Below are 19,844 nucleotides of genomic sequence, written 5' to 3'. Positions count from 1 at the left end.
ATAAAAAGAACATATCCAGGCATTGCACTTGTTTGAAATAAACAAAATGATAGGGAATAATACATCCTTGGTGCTTTCTCCATGGCAATCCTTTGACTAATCAGATTTGACAAATAAAAAGGGATCCAAAGGCAGATGAACTGAACTTTTTGGAAGAAAAATCAGATAAATGTAACGGAGCTGGAAATAGACAGTCTTACTGATAGTGAAAACATAAGGTCAAAAGTTCATCTCTGGATCAAAGTGACACCAAGGACACAAAAAGATTTGCTTCGTCTCAGACTGCTGCCTGGGAGGGATGGAGTCTGTAGCTAAGGAATGGCGTTTGGAGTAGGGAAGAAAATCTTCAGTCTTTTCAATATCTAATTGGAGGAGCAGGTTCCAGAGGTCAAATAGCTGACATCTGCACCTACATCTTATGGACAGATAGAGATTTTCTAAAAGCTTGTTACAATTTTCACAAAACATAACTTGCGGAAATGTGATAAAAGCTCACCAAACTGCCAACAGGCCACATCGATTTTAAAAAAAATCAATCAGCCATCATAACTATTCAAGTTAAATACTCGTGCAGGCTTCTGCAGAAAATCTTTTATTTCCTAAAACATTCTCAGACGTTCAGTTGCAAAAGATGCACAGAATAATCGCTTGTTAGCATTTCCTCATGTTATTTTATGTTCGTGCATAAACAACACCCTGCATTAAACCCATTTTATACACTAGTATACAGAATATTCAACAATCTGTTATTTCTGTGAGCAGAGAAGGTTTACTGAAATTATTCACAGATGTGCATTTAAACTTCCCAAACTGTTGATTAATGTAGCCAACTTAATTAATGGGTAAGGTTGTTGAAAATGATGAAGGATATCATTTTTCAGCTGCATTTGTTCACAACACTATGAATAATAAAACAGCATTTTCACCACTCCAGAGGCTCCTTTAATTAGTTGCACAGTGTACTTTTCATAGCCTATGTTGCAGTACGGAATGAATATTGAGAGCTTAGTTTATCTTTTGTATTCCCTGTTTCTGTGGCCCAACATTGTCTATGCACCACCATCACCTAGTCTTTTGATAAGTTTCCAATTTCCAAACAAGATGGCATAAATGATCTCTCTTCTTTCATCACTGCATACACAGATTACACCCCTTCCCCACTCCTTCATCCATTTACTCAATCAAATCTTAAATTTTGACATTAGATCCTGTCGTGAATAACCTTAATGATGAATTCCAAACTTTAAAATTCTGTAAAAAGAGGTTATTCCTGCATTGTCCTGTAAATTTCTAATATATAATTACGCATCTTTAGACCCCTTATTCTAGACCGCTGAATGAATGAAACAGTCTGCTTCAACATAACTGATTTCAGTTGTTTGTAGTTTTAGCTATTGCTATTATATTACCCTTTAAATCTGTATTGTATTATCCAAAAATAATCTTATTAGTATTATAATTTCTTATATTAGTTAGCATACCGGTGATTCTCAATATCCTTCCTATTTTATCAAGTACAATATTACAGCTCCACCTTAACTAAGATTTAATTAAGGCCTTAAATAGGTTCATGATTACCACTTGGCTTTTATATTTCATACCTTGTGATTAAAACCTGGAATTCCATGGGTTTACTTTTGGATGAGTAGAATTAAAAACATGTAAGACTACAAAACAAAAATCAAATCAGAATACAAATCATTTAACCATGAGCCAAATAAAGGTTCTGTATTACACTAACTATTTTATTTCTATGATGGATACAAGGATTGATTATCCAAGTTTTATTTGCATGCATTTCCTTACCTCCATTAAAGACAACTTCACCTAGACAATCCCTGGGAACTTTTGATGCACATCGCTTGTGGCAATTAAACTTGCAGTCTGTAAAATCAGAGCAAACAAAGTGAATTTTCAATGGAACGCACAGGTGCCTCTCTCACAGTGAGTTGATACCTTTTCTATCTAGTCGTAAACTCAGCCTTACTGGAGATGCAAGACGAAACACTGGATTCAGTCACTGAAACTTAAGTCATAAAGGATATAAATTAATTGAAAAGTATTGGTTTTATTTTAGGTTACTGCAGATCCTGTGCAAATGCAGTAGAAAAGTGAATTATGAAAAACATTGAGACTACATATTAAAAATTAAGAACACTTCTTTTAAAAAAACTCATTCGTGGGATGTGGGCATGACTAACTGTGCCTGCATTTATTGCCCATTCCTAATTACCCAGAGGGCAGTTAAGAGTCAACCATATTGATGTTGGTCTGTAGTCACATGTTAGCCAGACTAGTTAAGGTTGGCAGTTTCTCTCCCAGAAGGGTATTATAGTCCAGATGGGTTTTTCCCAACAATTGACAATATTTTCATGGTCATCGTTAGACTCTCAATACAGGTTTTTACAGCTTCGTCAGAGGCTCACTGATGATGCTACCTAGAATGGTGACGAAACGTCTGAAAACTAACCTTCCAGCTCAGCGAGCAAACTCACATCCAGAACAGGTTTTTACAGATTTCAAATTCCAACGTCTGCTCTGATAGGATTCAAATCCAGGTCCTCAGAACATTACCCTGGTCTCTGGATTAACAGACCAGTGATAATATCTCTTGGCCATTGTCTCCCATGCTTGGGTATAGTTGGGGTACAGCAAAGTTATGGGATTCTAATAAGGACTTAAAGAATTAATCCTAAAATATATTTTGACAGGTTTTCTAAGAATCCAAATATTACAAACACATTGGAGAAGCAATTAAGAACAGATGTTAATCAACTGAGAAATAGAAATATATATTTAGATAAATAAACAAGTAGACTGAGTGCTACAGCATTATCTCAAATACTTAATGATTACTTATGAAATTATTTCATCTGGTATTTAAAATAAGCTCAGAATTCACGTTAACATTGGACAGTATATTTGTGGTGGACAAGTTGTAATACAGTATTGTTACTTAAATATCCCAGCAGTTACGACCCAGAAATTGGAAACTACATTAGTCACTGGCAATATTATACATCCACATACAGTCCTTACCCCTACATTGCATTCCTTGCCGAAACAGTCCTTTTAATAACCGCTTGCAATACTGACAAATAGTGGGACGTGTATAAGAATGTATGACAAACGTATGTGGTACTTTCACCCTCCCCAACACCATTTTTTCCATCCAAATTGGGCGTCCACTCCAGGAGGGAATTCTTTTGCTGGTTTCTTGGTGGCAACGCTGCAAAGCCAATCAACATAAAATGATTAAGATTTTGATTACTAACTGAAACTGTTTTCATGACCCATACTATATTTTACACTGATAGTAGGGACTGCAGATGCTGGAGAATCTGTGCTAACAAGGTGTAGAGCTGGATGAAGACAGCAGGCTAAGCAGTATCAGAGGAGCAGGAAGAAGGGTCTAGGCCGAAACATCAGCTTTTCTGCTCCTCTGATGCTGCTTGGTCTGCTGTGTTCATCCAGCTCCACACCGATATTTTACACTTACAACTTGAGAGAGATATATCTATTAATTGTCGCACACTAAAACACAATGGTATTTTCAAGTGAAAATCAACTATTGTGGTTTTCCAATTGAATAATATGAAGCAAGTTATATAGCCCAGCAACTTCCAAGGGAAAAAATATTAGCGGAAAATCCACCCATTCTTTCACAGCAATGAATCACAGCTTTCAGAGTGGTACTGTCAGAGCCTTAGGAATAGGTTGGAAACCTATTCTCTGAACTTCAAATGATATGGAAACACCCAAGGGAATAGAATGTGAAAAAATTCTAATTATAAAATTCCAACTAAAAAATATTCCTGGTATGCATAAAAAAACTGACTTCCTAAAAAGACTCAGTACAAAGCAACATTCTTCGTAATATTTCAAGAAATATGCAATCGTATAACTTGGTGTAATACAAATCAAGTCATATTACCAAAGCTGGGAATGAATTTATGATTCTTCCCAAGTAACAAATTAAGTCGATGTTCCAAGATATTAATAGGTATTAACAGGTCCCTTGGAACAATGGAACAGGAAAAAATAGGCCATTTGAGCACCCACCATGCAGTGTTTATCCTCCGTATATGCAAACCTAATCACATGAAGTGGTTAATTAACCTCTTGCTTGTCCATCTACCTTCAACGTATATAACTGACAATTAAATTTGCATCATACATTGAGACAATTGTGATATTTTTAAAAACAAAGATAGAGTCATGCAGCACGGAAACAGACCCTTGGGTTCAACCAGTCCATGCTGACAATAATCCCAAACTAGACTAGTCCCACCTGCCTGCGATTGCCCATATCCCTCCAAATATTTCTAAATCACGTACATATGTGATTGTTTCTTAAGCATTGTAATCCACCACTCCCTCTGGAAGCTCATTCCACACATGAATCACCCTGTGTAAAAAAAAAAGTTGCCCCTCATGTCTTTTTTAAAATCTTTCTCCTCTCACCTTAAAATATGCCCCCTAATCTTGAAATACCCCACCCTAGGGAAAAGACATAAAAAATACAAAAGATGGTAGTCACTAGCTGGGAATTAATGCTTTTTCCAAAGTGTTCCAGGAATATGGAAAATTTTATCTTCTTTTTGTGACCATATAAGCTCCTTTCTAGGATCCCACTTGTGGTGCATGTCCCTAGCATTGGAATGAATAGCTCGGGTTCACGTCCTACCTGTTGGAGAGGTCTGTAATAACATCTCTGTACAGGTTGATTAGGGGGAAAAAAAAGAACTTGATCAGACTGCTTTTGGTGTGCTTGATGGGCTGAAGAACCTCTTTGGTACTATACCATCCCATGATATTTCACCCGGCCTGTGCAATGGTGGGTGATAGAAGTAACGAGAGGAGACATATGAAATTGGTTCCTAATTTAAAGAACTCAGCTTCTCAGATGGGCCCAAGTCTGTTCCATTACTCCTGGCATATGGCTGTAATTGGGTGTGGGGTGGGGGAGTTAAGAGAGTGAAAAGTGCCTACTCAGTGTTCCAGCCATCATGAGTATTTGGTTGAGTCAACAAATCAGTTTGCCTTTTTCTCATTGTCAATTCTAAACATGTACATGTGTATACATGTACAAAGTAGCTTAAAGTGAGTTCTGATAGTCCATAATTCCAGCTATTTTCCGTTTATGGTGATATGTAAATCAGTGCTGCTGCTTCCTTTTCCTCTTACCACAACAGACAACACATTAATTTTTGTTAACATTTTGTCAATACATTCATATGAACATTAACACATACATTAAAATACTTACCACAACCTCCCCATTCCCAATCAAAAGAAAACTTTTTAATAGTTTGTATTTTAACATGTCTTGTAAACCTTAAACATTACAATGTCCTCAAGAACTACATATGTTCAATGCCAGGGTAGTGAGGCATGTAGGTGTTCAGGTTAGATGGTCCTAAATTATGATAGATATAACAAGGACAGTGAACATGATTTATTCCTTCACAAAAAACAACCTAAGCATTTCAAAAGAAAAGAGCAAAAACCTCAGAACTGAACGTTTTGACTTAAACAGAAAATTTGTTTCTTGGGTTGCTAACCACTTGAACACATTTACCTTGATTAAACGAATTTCATCTCCTCTTGGTTGCATCCCTGAATGCAGCCCCTGTGGAGATTAACAGTTTCAAATAATCACAGATCAGAAAAGTTTTATCTAAAACTTTTTGTAGCATATATACTTAGAAATTTTGTTTTCTCACTTCTTTCTGAACCTCACTGCTCAAAAATTTATGAACAGTCCTGGTACTAAAATCACAAGTGAAACCTCATGTCACAACGTTTGTAAACAAAGCACAAAACAAGCAGGTTACTCCTACAGGTTCAAAATCAAATTTTCAAATAAAAATTTGCCAGAAATTTTGTTTATCCGTATTTTGCAAGAATCTCTTTTTGAGTCCCTTTGACAAGATCTATCACAGATAACAGATTCCAACATTCAACAATTTAAAAATACACAACAATGTTTAAGAAAACATTTCTGTCATGGTTTCAATAAATAAAAACCTGCATTTGTATTGTTCATCATGACCAGCAAACAGCTCAAAATATTTCATGGTCGATGACATTACAATACTTAGGAAACCTTGCAGCCAAATTGCTCACAGCAAACTTCTACAGTCCATAAATTGGGTAAACAAGATATACTGTTAAAGCAATATTGATGAAGAATAAATATTGGTCAGGAGATCAAGAATAACTTTCCTGCTCTTTTTCAGCATAACGTAATGAAATATTTTCCATCCACTTGAGTAGGCAAATGAGGCTGTGTTTTAAAGTCTTATCTGAAAGTCAGCACATCTGACAATGATTCCATTGATGCTCACTGGACTGATAATCTTGATTCCTATGCTCCAGCCAAACTTCCAGACTTGATTTTGTTACATTGAGATTCAGAGTCAAGTTATGGTTGTTAAGTCATTAACGAAGATCAAAGTTCATCCAGGTGAAGGAGTTGAAAAAAGGAGAACTCCTCAGACCAGAGATAATGGGATGGAGGTATGAGAGCTTTCTATTTCTTGACTGACTTGGGGGTCAACTAGACTCCATTACGCGCTTTCCTCTTCTCATTCGAAAGAAAGATCCTTGACCTGAAAATATTTCTCTCTTCACAGAACCTTACTGAGTGTTTACAACATTTTGTGTTTTTATTTCAGATTTGCAGCATACACAATACTTTTTCTGCTGTAAAATTATTTAGTGTCAGCCTTGATTTTTGTGTTCAAATGCTCAGTGATAGAATACCTCTGAATTTTTTTCTCTCTGAACACAGTTAGTCATTAATGTGGTGATGCAGGTTGTAAAATCCAACAGATTACATTTGTTGCCAAAAGATTACCAATCTTACTTCATCCACTCTTTCATAGAATCCTACAGTACGTAAGAGGTCATTCAGCCCATCAGGTCTGCACTGACAAAACTACTCGAAACCTACAGTGGTCTCACTTTCCAGCATTTGGCCCACAGCCTTGAATGTTAGACATTTCAAATACTTATCCAAGTACTCTTTAAAGGTTGTGACGTTTCCCATTTCAACTATTCTGTAAGGCTGTACATTCCTAGACAGTGGTACAAGATATTGCCTGAAATGTCTTGCCTTGCAACCAGTGACATTATTCACTGTTAAACGTTTCCTGGCCATCTCAAATAGAAATGGTCTCTCCTCTAATAGCCAAACTGTTCTTGCTGACCAAGAGAGTAACTTCCAAACACAATATCTCATCACTCAATGAGTGCTGCACAAATTAATGCTTCCATGGTCAAGCTCCAGCAAATGTTGTCCCTGTTAAGAAATAAAACATTTGTTTCCCTGAACAATTCTCACAGAATCTCTAGTCTCTCAAACTACCTTTCAAAGATGACAAGCAAAGTGTCACCAGATTATTTAGTACTCAGGTTTCCTTATCATTTCCTAAGTGATTATCTCCAGCTGGTTTTCCATTCTGCTCATAATGTAACATTGCCCTACTTCTACATCATCCTTTGTGTGACAATACAATGGCTTTAAGAGGGGAATTTGGTCCCTTTTTTAATGAAGGAAGGTGGAAACTGAGGTAACGAGCAGTCTGCTTCAAAGCACAAAGTAAACATCTTGTGAGGCATTGGGTTTTTTTAAAACTAAATTCAGGACATTAGAAGCAAACTGAATGGGTGGGGGCAAGCTCTCACACAACCAGGATTTTTCGTTTTTCAGCAGCAATTGCTGGGGTCCTGAAGCTGGGCTGAGAAGCTGCTGCACATCTCTCCCTGCCACACACGCTCTCAGAGTTTCCTACTTATGTATTACCTCCTGGACTGGGGAATTGCACATGAGACAATCAATTTTATTGCATTTGCCTTTGCCAAGGGTGTGTTTACGGGATGTTACTATCTTGGAACAGTTACTTTTTAAAAGTTAAATATTCTATTATTCTGTTAAGCTTTCCAGTAGAGTTAAGATTTCTTATTTGTCGCATTTTATCTATAATGTATTAATAGCATAAGTTTTGCTTCAAGACTAGCAGCTCGACCAATCAAATTGCTTCTGGAACGCAACACCTGGCACTTGCCTTTAAAATAACAACAAGTTCGGGTCTAGGTTATCTTCTTGATATATTTTGAGGGGATTTAGTCTAGTCCATAAGACTTTGTAATGCAATTCAATCTCTGTCCTTTACCTTCCCGTGCCATTCTATACAATTGCTCATTCTATTATCTTTGAAAACATTTTCCTCATTATATGTGTAATCATCTCAAATGAATTTGTTCACCTTTAGTCGTTTCCTTTTCAATGCCATCACATGCAATTCGCTGAGCTTTTTATCATTTGTCCATTCTACTATGACAAACAGACATTAAGCATTGTATACAAACAAGGAATCAAATTCTCCATGTACGCTAAAAAATAGCCAACTCCCAACATCCCACTTTTCACTCATTCCACAACCATACAATGCTCTACAATTATCTGACTGAAGATCTCCCGCCTGGAATCCTGTATGACTGGTTCCAATTCCATTGTGTCCCTAACTGTTTGTTCAGATGAATCCATGTGTGAATAACAGCAAAGTCTGGCTCAACAGTAAGTTGACTTTTGAGTCATTTGATCTTCATCAAAATTACTTACTTCCACTGCTGAAAAGTTGCCATCTAGTGCATCCCTAGATCACTGAAACCATCCTAAGAGGCTCAACTCATCTATATCAAAAACAGTAGTTACTGGAAAAGCTCAGCAGTTCTGGTAGCATCTGTGAAGAAAAAAAAAATCAGAGTTAACATTTTGGGTCTGGTGGCCCTTCCTCAGAACTGCTTCTGGAACTCAAAACCTGGCATTTGCTTTTAAAGTAAGGAAAAGTTATGGTCTAGGCTAACTTCTTCATATATTTTGAGGAGATATGGGGTCTGGTCTAAAAGACTTTATTGTGCAATTCAATCTCTATCCTTTACCTTCCCGTGGCATTCCTCAGATCTGAGTAAAGGTCACTGGGCCCGAAACTCTGATTTTTTCTTTACAGATGCTGCCACACTTCCTAAGCTATTCCAGCAAATTCTGTTTTTGTTCCTAATTTACAGCATACACAGTTCTTTCAGTTTTTAACTCAAATCTACACAAATTTTAAATCACCTTGACTATGAGTCCATATACTGGCCTACACTTAACCTCTCTTTTCCTTGAACTTCACCCCACTCTTCAAACCCTCAACAGTTTTGCTCACCTTTCTCTGAATTATGCAATAAAATGTTCCGATGAAAGACACTGTGCAAAAATAACTTGCATTATATAAAGTATAGGAAAATTATTAATTATATATGGAAGCCAGGATAACAGCTAAGTTAAGTGAAGGAAGATTGAACAAGGACAGCGACAAACAAAGTAAATGTGTGCACAGAATTATGGAAGAATCAATCCTGGGCTACCATTCCCTCAATCTTCGTTACCGTAACTGATTGTGCAAAATGGAAAAATTCAGATAGGACATGAACTGGTTGCTCTGAAATATCTGAGATGTGAACATGCCTCCTGCTTCCTTCTTCCCCATCTACATCAGTGAGGATTCACACAGCTCCCACATTATTCCAAATTTAAACGTGGTGCAATAATCAAGAATGCTTCATTGACCTCATCTTAAATTTAACTCATACCTCAATTTGTCTTTGGCACAAACTGGAATAAGCACTCTCGTGGCTCCTGGTCTTAAAACTCAAGCATTGTTTTCAAACCCATTCTTATCACAGTAACCTCCTCTAGTCTTAAATGTCTCCCAAATACATGTACTTCTCCAATACTGGCACCAAATGCTTCCCAAGTGTTTTCACTCTACCATTGATGGCTGTGTCTTCAAATGCCTTAGAATGACAAACCTATTATCACTTCTGTATTTGTACATATGCAGAACTATTTTATTTTGTGACTCCCTCCACACAGTCAACTACCTGACTGATCTAAACTGCAAAGCATATTGAGCCCTCATTATTTCAAACTACAATTCGCTAGATACTACTGGCTAAAATGCAAACATGAGAGTTTAAAAGCTATGTGGTGCATTATCAGACATATTTTACTATTTAATAAAAACAGTTGCTAAATATGATAAGTATCAAATGGAAAACTACTTGAAATTAAAAAGCCTCTAGAATATGAAAGATTAATCTAGGATTTTGTGCCATGACAAAGAAAAGGAAGCTTTTCAATATCAAATTGTTTTGTTTAGCAAAGCTAACAAAGAATTGTAACATCTTTAGAAAATGCATCATTGTTAGTTGAATCAAGCTATTACAAATCTTCAGTAAATCATTATTAAGATTTCTTCCAGAACTTGCAATAACGTTACTTTTGGAGTTTTTATGACATCATCTCCAAAGTGACAAGCACATTGGAAAGGCTTCAGAGCAGACTTCCAAGGCTGGTCCTGGGTCACAGTTTTAAGTAATGAAGATAGGCTAAAAAAAAAATCCAAGCTGGATCACGTTTTCAAAAAAGTACAAAAATGCTATTTTCAAAGACATAAATCAGAGTGTCATGAATAATGCAGATACAAACGTACTACTCAACTTGCACCACACAAAACTGGAAGGGCAAAAGTATCAAAATTAAAAAGCTTCAAGATAGGCAAGGAGATTACAACAAAACTCCAACAGATGAGTAAATACGTAGAACACACAAATATAAGTAATACTACATCAATTAACTCCTCATTTAAAAAAAAGAACAGGATGAATATCTGGTTAGGAATGTGATTGAAGGCCTTATAGTGATAAGTATAGACTGCATCAAAATATTCCATGGCATACATTCGATGTTGTGCAGCTGGGAATGCCATCTGTGGCAAATAAACTGCCCAGGTTTAAATACTGTTGGCTTACGCATAAAGAAACTCAGCAGTGGGGAATTGCAACCTTACACACCAGACAGAAAAGTGACAGGGTCACATTAGTTTCCCTTTTCATAGCCTAATTCTATGATTTTGATTGAAAACAAAATAAGACAAAGTTCAGCAGGCTGAAGAATGTAGATGGCATAAATAGGAAGATGGCATAACTATTCAGTTGGGACCTCAGGCTTGAATTTAATATAACACAGATTGCAACAGACTGACTTAATCTCAAACTGATGCCAGGGATGAGGGATTGAGTCTGTACTTAGTGAATTCAATTTGGCATGGTGACTGCAAACAACAGTTTCAGCTTTAAAAATATTTAAAGAGTAAATCTCTGTTCATCTCATGCTTCTGTGACAACCAATAGTCAGATAATTTGCATCAGTTGAGAAATCAGGAAAGGTGGCTATGAGATGGAGCTGGGTCTTGTCAGCATGTATGTGAAAGGAAATGTATATCAGATGATATCGATAAAGAGCAACAGTGAAATAGGAAGGGGGCAAGTATAGATGCTTGGGGGATAACTTACACTATAATATGGGAGCAGGAAGAAATGACATTGCAAGTGCTTGCCTGGTTATAATTAGCTAATTAAGTACTGAACCATGGTGAGAGAAGTCCTACCCACTAGATACTGTGCAGCTGGGAATGCCATCTGTGGCAAATAAACCTTAAATTTAAATATTATTGGCTTATGCATAAAGAAACTCTGCAGTGTGAATTATGCAGTGTGCAACCTTACATTAGGACAAGTTGAGAGGACAAGGAAAGTTTAGCTTTGTCACTGTCATACGGAATATCAGTTGTGACTTTGAAAAGCGCATTTCCTGTGCTAATACTAATCTGTTTTGGATCACATCAACTTCTCCTAACTGTTAACAAGAAAAGGACTTGCATTCATATAGCAACTTCCATGACATATGGATGCCCAGAACTAATGTATTGCTAATGAAATACTTGCTCCTGTAAATGTAGGTAAATATGGCTTTCAACTCACTTATAGCAAGGTCGTAGAAGCAGCAGTGGGATAAATAACAAAACAAAACTCTATGTGGTTGTTTTGCTGAAGAATAGGCATAAATGCCCAAGACACCTGGCTAACTCTCCCATTTTTCCTTAAAAAATACTGTAAGATCATTTACCTTCACACAGGGAAGGCACTGTTTAATGACTCATCTAAATGATGGCACTCTCCAATGGTGCATTTCTTTGATATTGCGCTGAATTATCAGATTAAATTATGCAAGTTTATTGGAAAGGTGGATTGAAAACTCAACGACTTTTTTTTTCCCTATTGGAAATGAGGTTATTAAGGGAAAAAAGCCAAATATTTCAAAAGCTGCAAGTTTGAGGGTCTGGAAAAGGTAAAGCAAAACAGAAAGACTTAGCAGGTCAGGCAACATTGTGAACACAGAAAAAGAGTTAAATATCTCAAAATGATAACTGGAACAATTTAGAGACGGAACAAGCTTTAAGATGTGTAGTGACAGAGAAGCAAATTGGGCAGCTTGCAGAAGAACAATAAGCAAGGTCTGTCCAAGGATGGTAAAGACACAAGGTAATTATAGACCGGTGAGTCTAACATCAGGGAAACTGTTGAGAAAATACTGAATGAGAAAATTAATTTCCATTTAGAGAGGCAAGATTTGATGCAGGATAGTGAGCAAAGTTTTGTTAGAGGGAGATCATGTCTCACAAATCTGCTGGAACTTTTTGAAGAGATGATCAAATGTTTGGATAAGAGTAGGGCTGCTTACATAGTTTATATGGATTTCAGGAAGGCCTTTGACAAAGTCCTACACAGCAAACTGATAAACAAAGTAAAAACTCATGAAATCCAGTGTAACATGGCAAGTTAGATCCATGTTAGCTTAGTGTCAGAACACAGAGTGGTGGTCAAAAACCGTTGTGTGACTTGAGTCCAGTACACATATCTTAGATACCAGTCTTGGGTTCCTTACTGTTTGTTGATATTCATAAATGATGTACATGAGAATGTTTAGAGGGGGAGGGGGTTTAGGGTTTGGGTTGGAGGGACGAGGACAGAGATCATTACTTTTGGGAATGACACATAGATTGGTTGGATGGTTGACAGCGAAGGTGGTGTGTTAGGCTACAGGAGGATATAAACAGATTGGTCAGATGGGTAGATCAGTGGCTGACAGCATTTAACACCAATAAATGTGAGGTGATGCACTTTGGAAGAAGGAACAAGAGAGAATACACTGAATGGCAAAAGACAAGGAAAATTATGGAACAGAGAGAACTTGAGGTACTTGTCCACGGATCCCTGAAAGTGGCAGAACAGGTTAATAGGGTAGTTAAGGCGGCATATGTGACGCCTGTCTTTATCAAACGTGGCATAAATAATAAGAGCAGGGAGGTCACATTGGAGCCGTACAAAAGACTTTGCTTAGACTACAGATGGAGTACTGCGTGCTGTTCTGGTCATCACAGCATAACAAGGTGGGGGACTGCACTGGAAGGGATCCAGAGAAGATTCATCAGGATGTTGCCTGGGATGGAGCATTTCAGCTATGGAGAGAGGCGGGATACACTTTTCTGAAGAAGGGTCCCGACCCGAAAAATTAGCTTTCCTGCTCCTCTGATGCTACCTGGGCAGCTGTGTTCCTCCAGCTCCATACTGTGTTATCTCTGTTTAAGCTGAGGTTGTTTTCTTTGGTGCATTCATTCTTTTCAGTACTGCATCTTTTTTGCTTGTGACACTAACACTTACATTACACATCCTTGGTAGAAGGGCATGGGGCCATGACCTTCACTGTCACACAAAGTCTGATACAGCCCAGAAGCCAATACAAATTGCTGCCAAAGGTTATAAAAACAATAAACCTTCCCTGATTTCAGGCTCAGAATCAGGTTCCCTTCACATTAGTGAAGGAAGATCAACACATATTAAAGGATTCCAGCTGAAATGGTTAAACCCATCTTTGAGCTATAATTTCAAAGCATGAAGTTTCAGCTGACCCTTCCTTTCCCGAGTGTCTAGCTCAGCCTTTGTTTACTGGTGGAAGTTTTTCTCCTACACACTTTTTAAAAATACTTTCACAGGAAATTCACTCTCTCCCAAAAAAAGGAGTTTGAAAGTCTCAACAAGTAGGTCAAATCCAAAACAAACTTCTGGGCTTGGAAAAAAAAGAGCTTCTTTCATCAATGCAAAATTTTCATGTTAAACTATAGTTCTAAGAGCAGTGCAAAACATCTATTTGGGAAGCGAACACATCTGATGTAAAATACAAACAATTCTAATGTGCACTATTAATATTGCTGGATGAACTAATTATTACATGTTTGGGCAAATTTGACAAAATAAGTCCCATACTATGAGCAAGTCATAGAATGCTCACCTCCTCCGAGACAGAATCCGATGGTGCAGGCCTTGGAACAGAGAGCCCTGGCAGAGAGACATTGGACAGACGCCTTTTCCTCACTCCACTGCAGTTATTTGGGATTTTGAAGGCACATCGTTTGTGATAGTTCAGCCCACATCCTGAACAGAATTAGACACGGATAGTTAGGAAAGAAAAGCAAATTCAGAAAATGCTGGAGAGACTCAGCAGGTCTGGCAGCATCTGTGGAAAGAGAAACAGAATTAATGGGGAGTCCAGAATGATTCTTCTTCAGAACAATAAATTAATTAGCTCACCTACGAAAGCCAAACTTGGAAATTAGGGATTATCCAGCAGCATCTAATATCAAACAATTCCTCAGCACCATACACAATGAGCTCCGACAACGTGCAGGCTCGGCAGCTTTGTCATATACATGCTGCAACCACTTTTGCGTAAGTTCAAAATGAGCATTCTTTAAGTACTCAAGAGTTGGAAATAGCAACAGTTTCAAATATCCAGTTTGATTCTAAGCACGCTGATGCCAATGGGATTCGGTATCGTCTATGAAGCAATTTCACATAGCTTTGAATTTCCATCATTTGCATAAAACTTCAGTTGCATTTTCAAAGTATCCAGGTGATCCAGCAAACTGCCTGGCAGTTTTTAAATCATTTTATAAAATTTTTTTACTAGCACATCTAACAACGTGGAACTGATGCTTTTATCTCTGGATAGTTTCCACTGGTTTCAAGATATATATCATTTAGATATAAAATTGGGTTGATGGAAGGAGACAAGGGTGGAGGTGGAGGGTTGTTTTTCAGACCGGAGGCCTGTGACCAGCAGTGTTCCGCAGGAGTCGGTGCTGGTTCCACTACTGTTAATCATTTACATAAACAATTTGGATGAGAATATAGGAAGCACAGTTAGAAAGTTTACAGATAACACCAGAATTGGTGGTAAAGTAGACAGTGAAGAAGGTTCTCTAAGAGTAAAATGGTATTTCGATCAGCTGGGCCAATTGCCGGAGTGGCAAATGGAGTTTAATTTAGATGCATGCAAAGTATTGTATTTTGGTATGACAAATAAAGGCAGGAATTACACAGTAAATGGTAGGGTCCTGGGGAGTGTTGTCAAACAAAGACATCTATGGGTGCAGTTACACAGTTCCTTGAAAGAGGTATCACAGGCAGACAAGGCGATGAAGACGGCATTTGGTACGTTTGCCTTTATTGATATCAGAGCACCCAGTAAAGGAGTTGGGATGTCAAGATGTTGGTGAGGGCACTTTTGGAGTCATTTGTACAGTTCTGGTTGCCCTGCCATAGAAGGGACATTATTAAAGTGGAAGGGGTGCAGAAAAGATTTACAACTGTGTTACCAGGACTGGAGCATTTGAGTTACAAGGAGAGGCTGGATAGAGTCAGGGCCATACAACACAGAAGCAAACCCTTTGGTCCAACCAGTCCATGCTGACCATAATCTCAAACTAAACTAGCCTGTGCTTAGTCTATATCCCTCCAAACATTTTTCATTCAGGTACTTATCCAAATGGCTTTTAAATGTAACTGTATGACATTGGCCACTTCTTCTGCAAGTTCATTCCACACATGAACCACTCTATGTAAACAAATTGCTTCTCATGTCTGTTCTGAATCTTTCTCCTCTCATTTCAAAAATATGCCTCCTTGTCTTGAATTCCCTCAATGTAGTAAAACAACACCTGCCATTCACCTTATCTACACCCCTCATGATTTTCTAAGCCTCCACAAGATTGGCCCACGACTGCTTACGCTCCTGTGGAAAATGTCCCTGACTATCCAGCCTCTCCTTATAACTCAAACCCTCCATTCCTGGCAACATTGTGGTATATCTTTTCTGAACCTTCTCCAGCTGAATAGTCTCCTTCCGATAACAGGGCAACCAGATCTGGGCAGACTACCCCAGAAGAAGCTCCAACAACATCCTGTACAACCCTAACATGACATCCCATCTCCCATACTCTAAGTTCTGAGCGAGCATGAAGGCAATCAAGCTAAATGGCCTCTTAACCTGTCCAAATAGGCTGGGGCTCTTTACCCCTGGAGCATAGGAAGTTGAGGGGTAACTTTATTGAGGTTTATAAAATCATGATAGGCATAGGTAAGGCGAACAGCAAAGGTCTTTTACCTAGGTTAGGGGAGTTTAAAACCAGAGGACATCATTTAAAGGTGAGAGGGGAAAGATTTAAAAAAGACCTGAGAGGAATCTTTTATCCACATAGAAGGTGGCTTGTATATGAATTGAACTTCAAGAGGAAGTGGTAGATGCAGGTACGGTTATAACATTTAAAAATCAATTGAACAGGTACATGAATAGGAAATGTTTAGAGGGATATGGAGGCAAGTGGGACTAGTTTATTTTGGGAAACCTGGTCGGCATGGACAAGTTGGCCTGAGAGTCTGTTTCCATGCTGCATGACTCTGTGATATCTTGCTCATCTTTCCTAATTTTAACAAGAAATTGTCAGACCCATACATCCAAAGCACACAAAATGTTGAGGCCCTTTAAGACTATTTCAATCTTGGTTTCTGCGGTTACCAGGGCATCATGTGGTTTGCTTATCTCACATGAGAACTTAGACAACAAAGCTGCAGCATATTGCTGTATGTTGCTGTTGGAAGCAAAGATGAAAAAAAGGTACCCAGTTCTCCACCATTTGAGTCCATTTTAACTTCCTGAAAACTTAATCTCATACAGGATTAATATTGCTGTTGCCTTACATTCACGCAAATGAATATTTCATCAGAAAGGGAAACAAGAAGAAAATAAGCCAAACCCAATATGTAGTCAGCATTGGATGAACTTAAGTCAGAACCTTGGCTAAAGCTATTAGCACGGATTGTAAGATCATACGTAGTAGCAAACTCAACCATTCGTTTCCTTGAACTGCTCTGCTATTCAACTCTAACCCAAAACATATTTGGTTCTATCCCTATAGACCTGGTTTCAATCTCGCTCATAAATGTGTTCGTGACTGCCTACTAAATGTTAGTCTAAAAATCTTAGGAATTTGGAATCAAAACGTTACCTTTGACTTGGGGCATGGGCACAGGCAAAGTGCCATGTGCAGATCCCTCCAACCCAACAGAGATGAGATCACTCCTTTGGTTAGCTTATTGACTAAGAGTATCAGCATTTACCTTTTGCATCATCTGTACGAGAAGCAAAACTGAGTGAGTTCAGAAACCCATTAGGCTTCTGTTGCTCCAAACTGGATTGATAATATAAATACCAGGTTAAAGGTAGCTCAGAGCAGTTGATGTCATCATGGAAGTTGTGGAACTTAAGAAGGTTCTCTGCTTTCAATTTACCCAGATATTTGTTGGAGGCGGTGGAGAAGAGAGGGGAAAGGTGCAGGGAAGAGAATGTCGGTTGTAGTTTGAAGACAGCTAAATATTGAAACAAAGGAAGTGGCCAGTCAGCACACATGTTGTTGCTTACAGACATTAGACAGCAAGACCTAAGGAGAAATCCCGGAGAATGATGACTCTATTTTGTGGGAAAACGATTAGGGGTAGGAATAGCTGGAATTCATGGATAGTTCAATGCAACTATGTGTGGAGTGAAGGAAACTCATTAGCAATATTTGTTTGATGGAAGTGAGAAAGTTGGAGCTCACAGAAATCCTACAACAGCTTTTGGAGCAAGCAGTTTCATAAAAGCTGAAATTTTGCAGGTAACTAGATGACTGGGAGCAGTCTTAGCAGTTTTGGGTAACTCTGTTCAGGGAGAAGAGATTACACTACTGAGGCATGCAACAGTCATTGAGGCAGTCCACGTCAGGCAGGCTTTGAAGTGTGCCAAGGCGAGGGATCTTCAAAAGTGAAGGACTGTAAATTTCTTGCAGGTAAGACAGAGTTTTAATATTGTTGCACAGTGTCTTAAACACCAGGGTGGGAGTTGCTTTGATAGCACAAATCTTTTGAAGAATAGTCTAAGACATGCTCAACCACAGTGTGCCTGTTAACTCCTTTTTACACTATGATAATTAGGAATATTATTAAAGTTATTCAATAGTATAAGTAGTTTAGAAGATTGATTTACTTGTTCAGGATACCTACTCAGTCATTATTGTTTATATTTGCTTTGTATAATAGAGATTTAGATTAGCATTTCAATTCAACCGTGGAAATTGATGTTTTCTATTATCCTTGCTTCTTCTGCACATTCTATTCATTAAAAGATTAGGGCCTATCAACACAGATTGTAATAAAGATCAGAGTTGTCTGGTAGGCTCATAACTGGGATCAGACAAATTTTAAACTTTCAACAAATGGAGAGTTTTGCAACAATGTAATTCACATTCTGGAATGCACTACCTGGGAGAGTAGTAAGGGCAGGCTGGAAACCTCTCAGTCTTTAAAAAGTACGTGAGTGACTACTTGTCATAAATAATAACATTCAAGATTATGCGCTAAGTGTGGGAGGTGGGATTAGTTTGATAGGGCAAACTATCGATGGACCAAAGAACCTCTTCTGTGCTGTACGACTCTGACTCAACATAAAACCTTGCAAGTGAAGCTAATGTTACATGTTGAGCTAAGTCTTCACCTAATATTAAACTTCAATTCATTAATTTCCAGATCATTTCATTTCCCTCAATGTTCGCAAATAGTAACAGCTAAGTTAAGGTAAAAACAAACCCGTAAAGTTAGCATAATGTCCAAATCAGAAAGGCCAGCAATGCTGCGTCCTTTCCATCTCACTACTATGACTAGTCTGCATTTAAAGGCCTAAAGTATCACTGTCACAGCACTGGATCACTGAACTGAAGCGAACAAAAATCTAGCTATTCCATTATGCCTGCTGATACAGCCTTCCAGCAGACAGTAACTATGAAAAAAAACTGCTGCCATTTTAGTTCCCAAAAACAGCATGCTGGATATCACTGATGGTGCCCCTCCTCTGCGATGGTTTGGATCAACTTAATAATCAGGATCCAGGAATTTTATGACCTGCATGACCCAGCTACTCATTCACTCCCTTAAGAAGTTCAGTTAGTTGGCAAGTATGAATGTCATTTTACTTTCAATGCCTTTCAAACACATTAGGAAATGTTTCGCACATGTGCATGTGTGTGCGCACGTGCGTGCGCAGGGTGGGGGGGGAGGGGGGGGGTGTTGGGGGGAATGTTGGATGTAGTTTGAAGCCAGCTAAAAAGATCTGGAGCTAGATTTTCATAATGGCAATGACTACTGGGAGTCTGGCAACGTCTGTTACAGAGGCCCCAGACTGCCATTTTTGAAGGACGGAGTCAAGCACTCAACCTCCGAGGATAAACCGAAGTGGCAAGAGGGCATGGGAGACATCTCCCATGCCCTCTGATGCATCCTCTTGATGTACAAAAACCAACAAACCACTACCAAATTTGACAAATCTATAAAATGCTTCTGAAACAATCAACTGAATTAACAATCGAAAAAAAAATCCTGAGAAAACAGTTTGCAACTTCAAAGTGTCAATTAACTGCAGCCATTCATAGTATCAAACGCAAAAGGTGTTACACACTTCAGATCTCTTAATATTCCATAAATAAACACACGGAGTGCAAACTCAAAGAAACAGAAGACTG

At 38.3% G+C, this 19,844-nt stretch overlaps 1 protein-coding gene across 9 annotated transcripts in view; it reads right to left on the bottom strand.

The window, feature by feature from the left end:
• prkd3 (protein kinase D3) overlaps positions 1 to 19,844 on the bottom strand; it is a 388,805-nt gene that overhangs the window by 106,843 nt on the left and 262,118 nt on the right. For all 9 annotated transcript variants that reach the window (XM_059648663.1, XM_059648665.1, XM_059648664.1 and 6 more), the window contains 4 exons: positions 14,246 to 14,388; positions 5,582 to 5,632; positions 3,040 to 3,229; positions 1,807 to 1,884 (listed from right to left, as the gene is read on the bottom strand). In XM_059648663.1, coding sequence (XP_059504646.1) covers positions 1,807 to 1,884; positions 3,040 to 3,229; positions 5,582 to 5,632; positions 14,246 to 14,388 — 462 coding nt within the window. The remainder of the gene's footprint in view (positions 1 to 1,806; positions 1,885 to 3,039; positions 3,230 to 5,581; positions 5,633 to 14,245; positions 14,389 to 19,844) is intronic.

This window comes from Stegostoma tigrinum, chromosome 9, assembly GCF_030684315.1.
Source record: "Stegostoma tigrinum isolate sSteTig4 chromosome 9, sSteTig4.hap1, whole genome shotgun sequence".
NCBI classification, from domain to species: Eukaryota; Metazoa; Chordata; class Chondrichthyes; order Orectolobiformes; family Stegostomatidae; genus Stegostoma; species Stegostoma tigrinum.
Note: the sequence above shows the minus strand (reverse complement) of the source record. Positions and strands in the feature narration are given on the sequence as shown.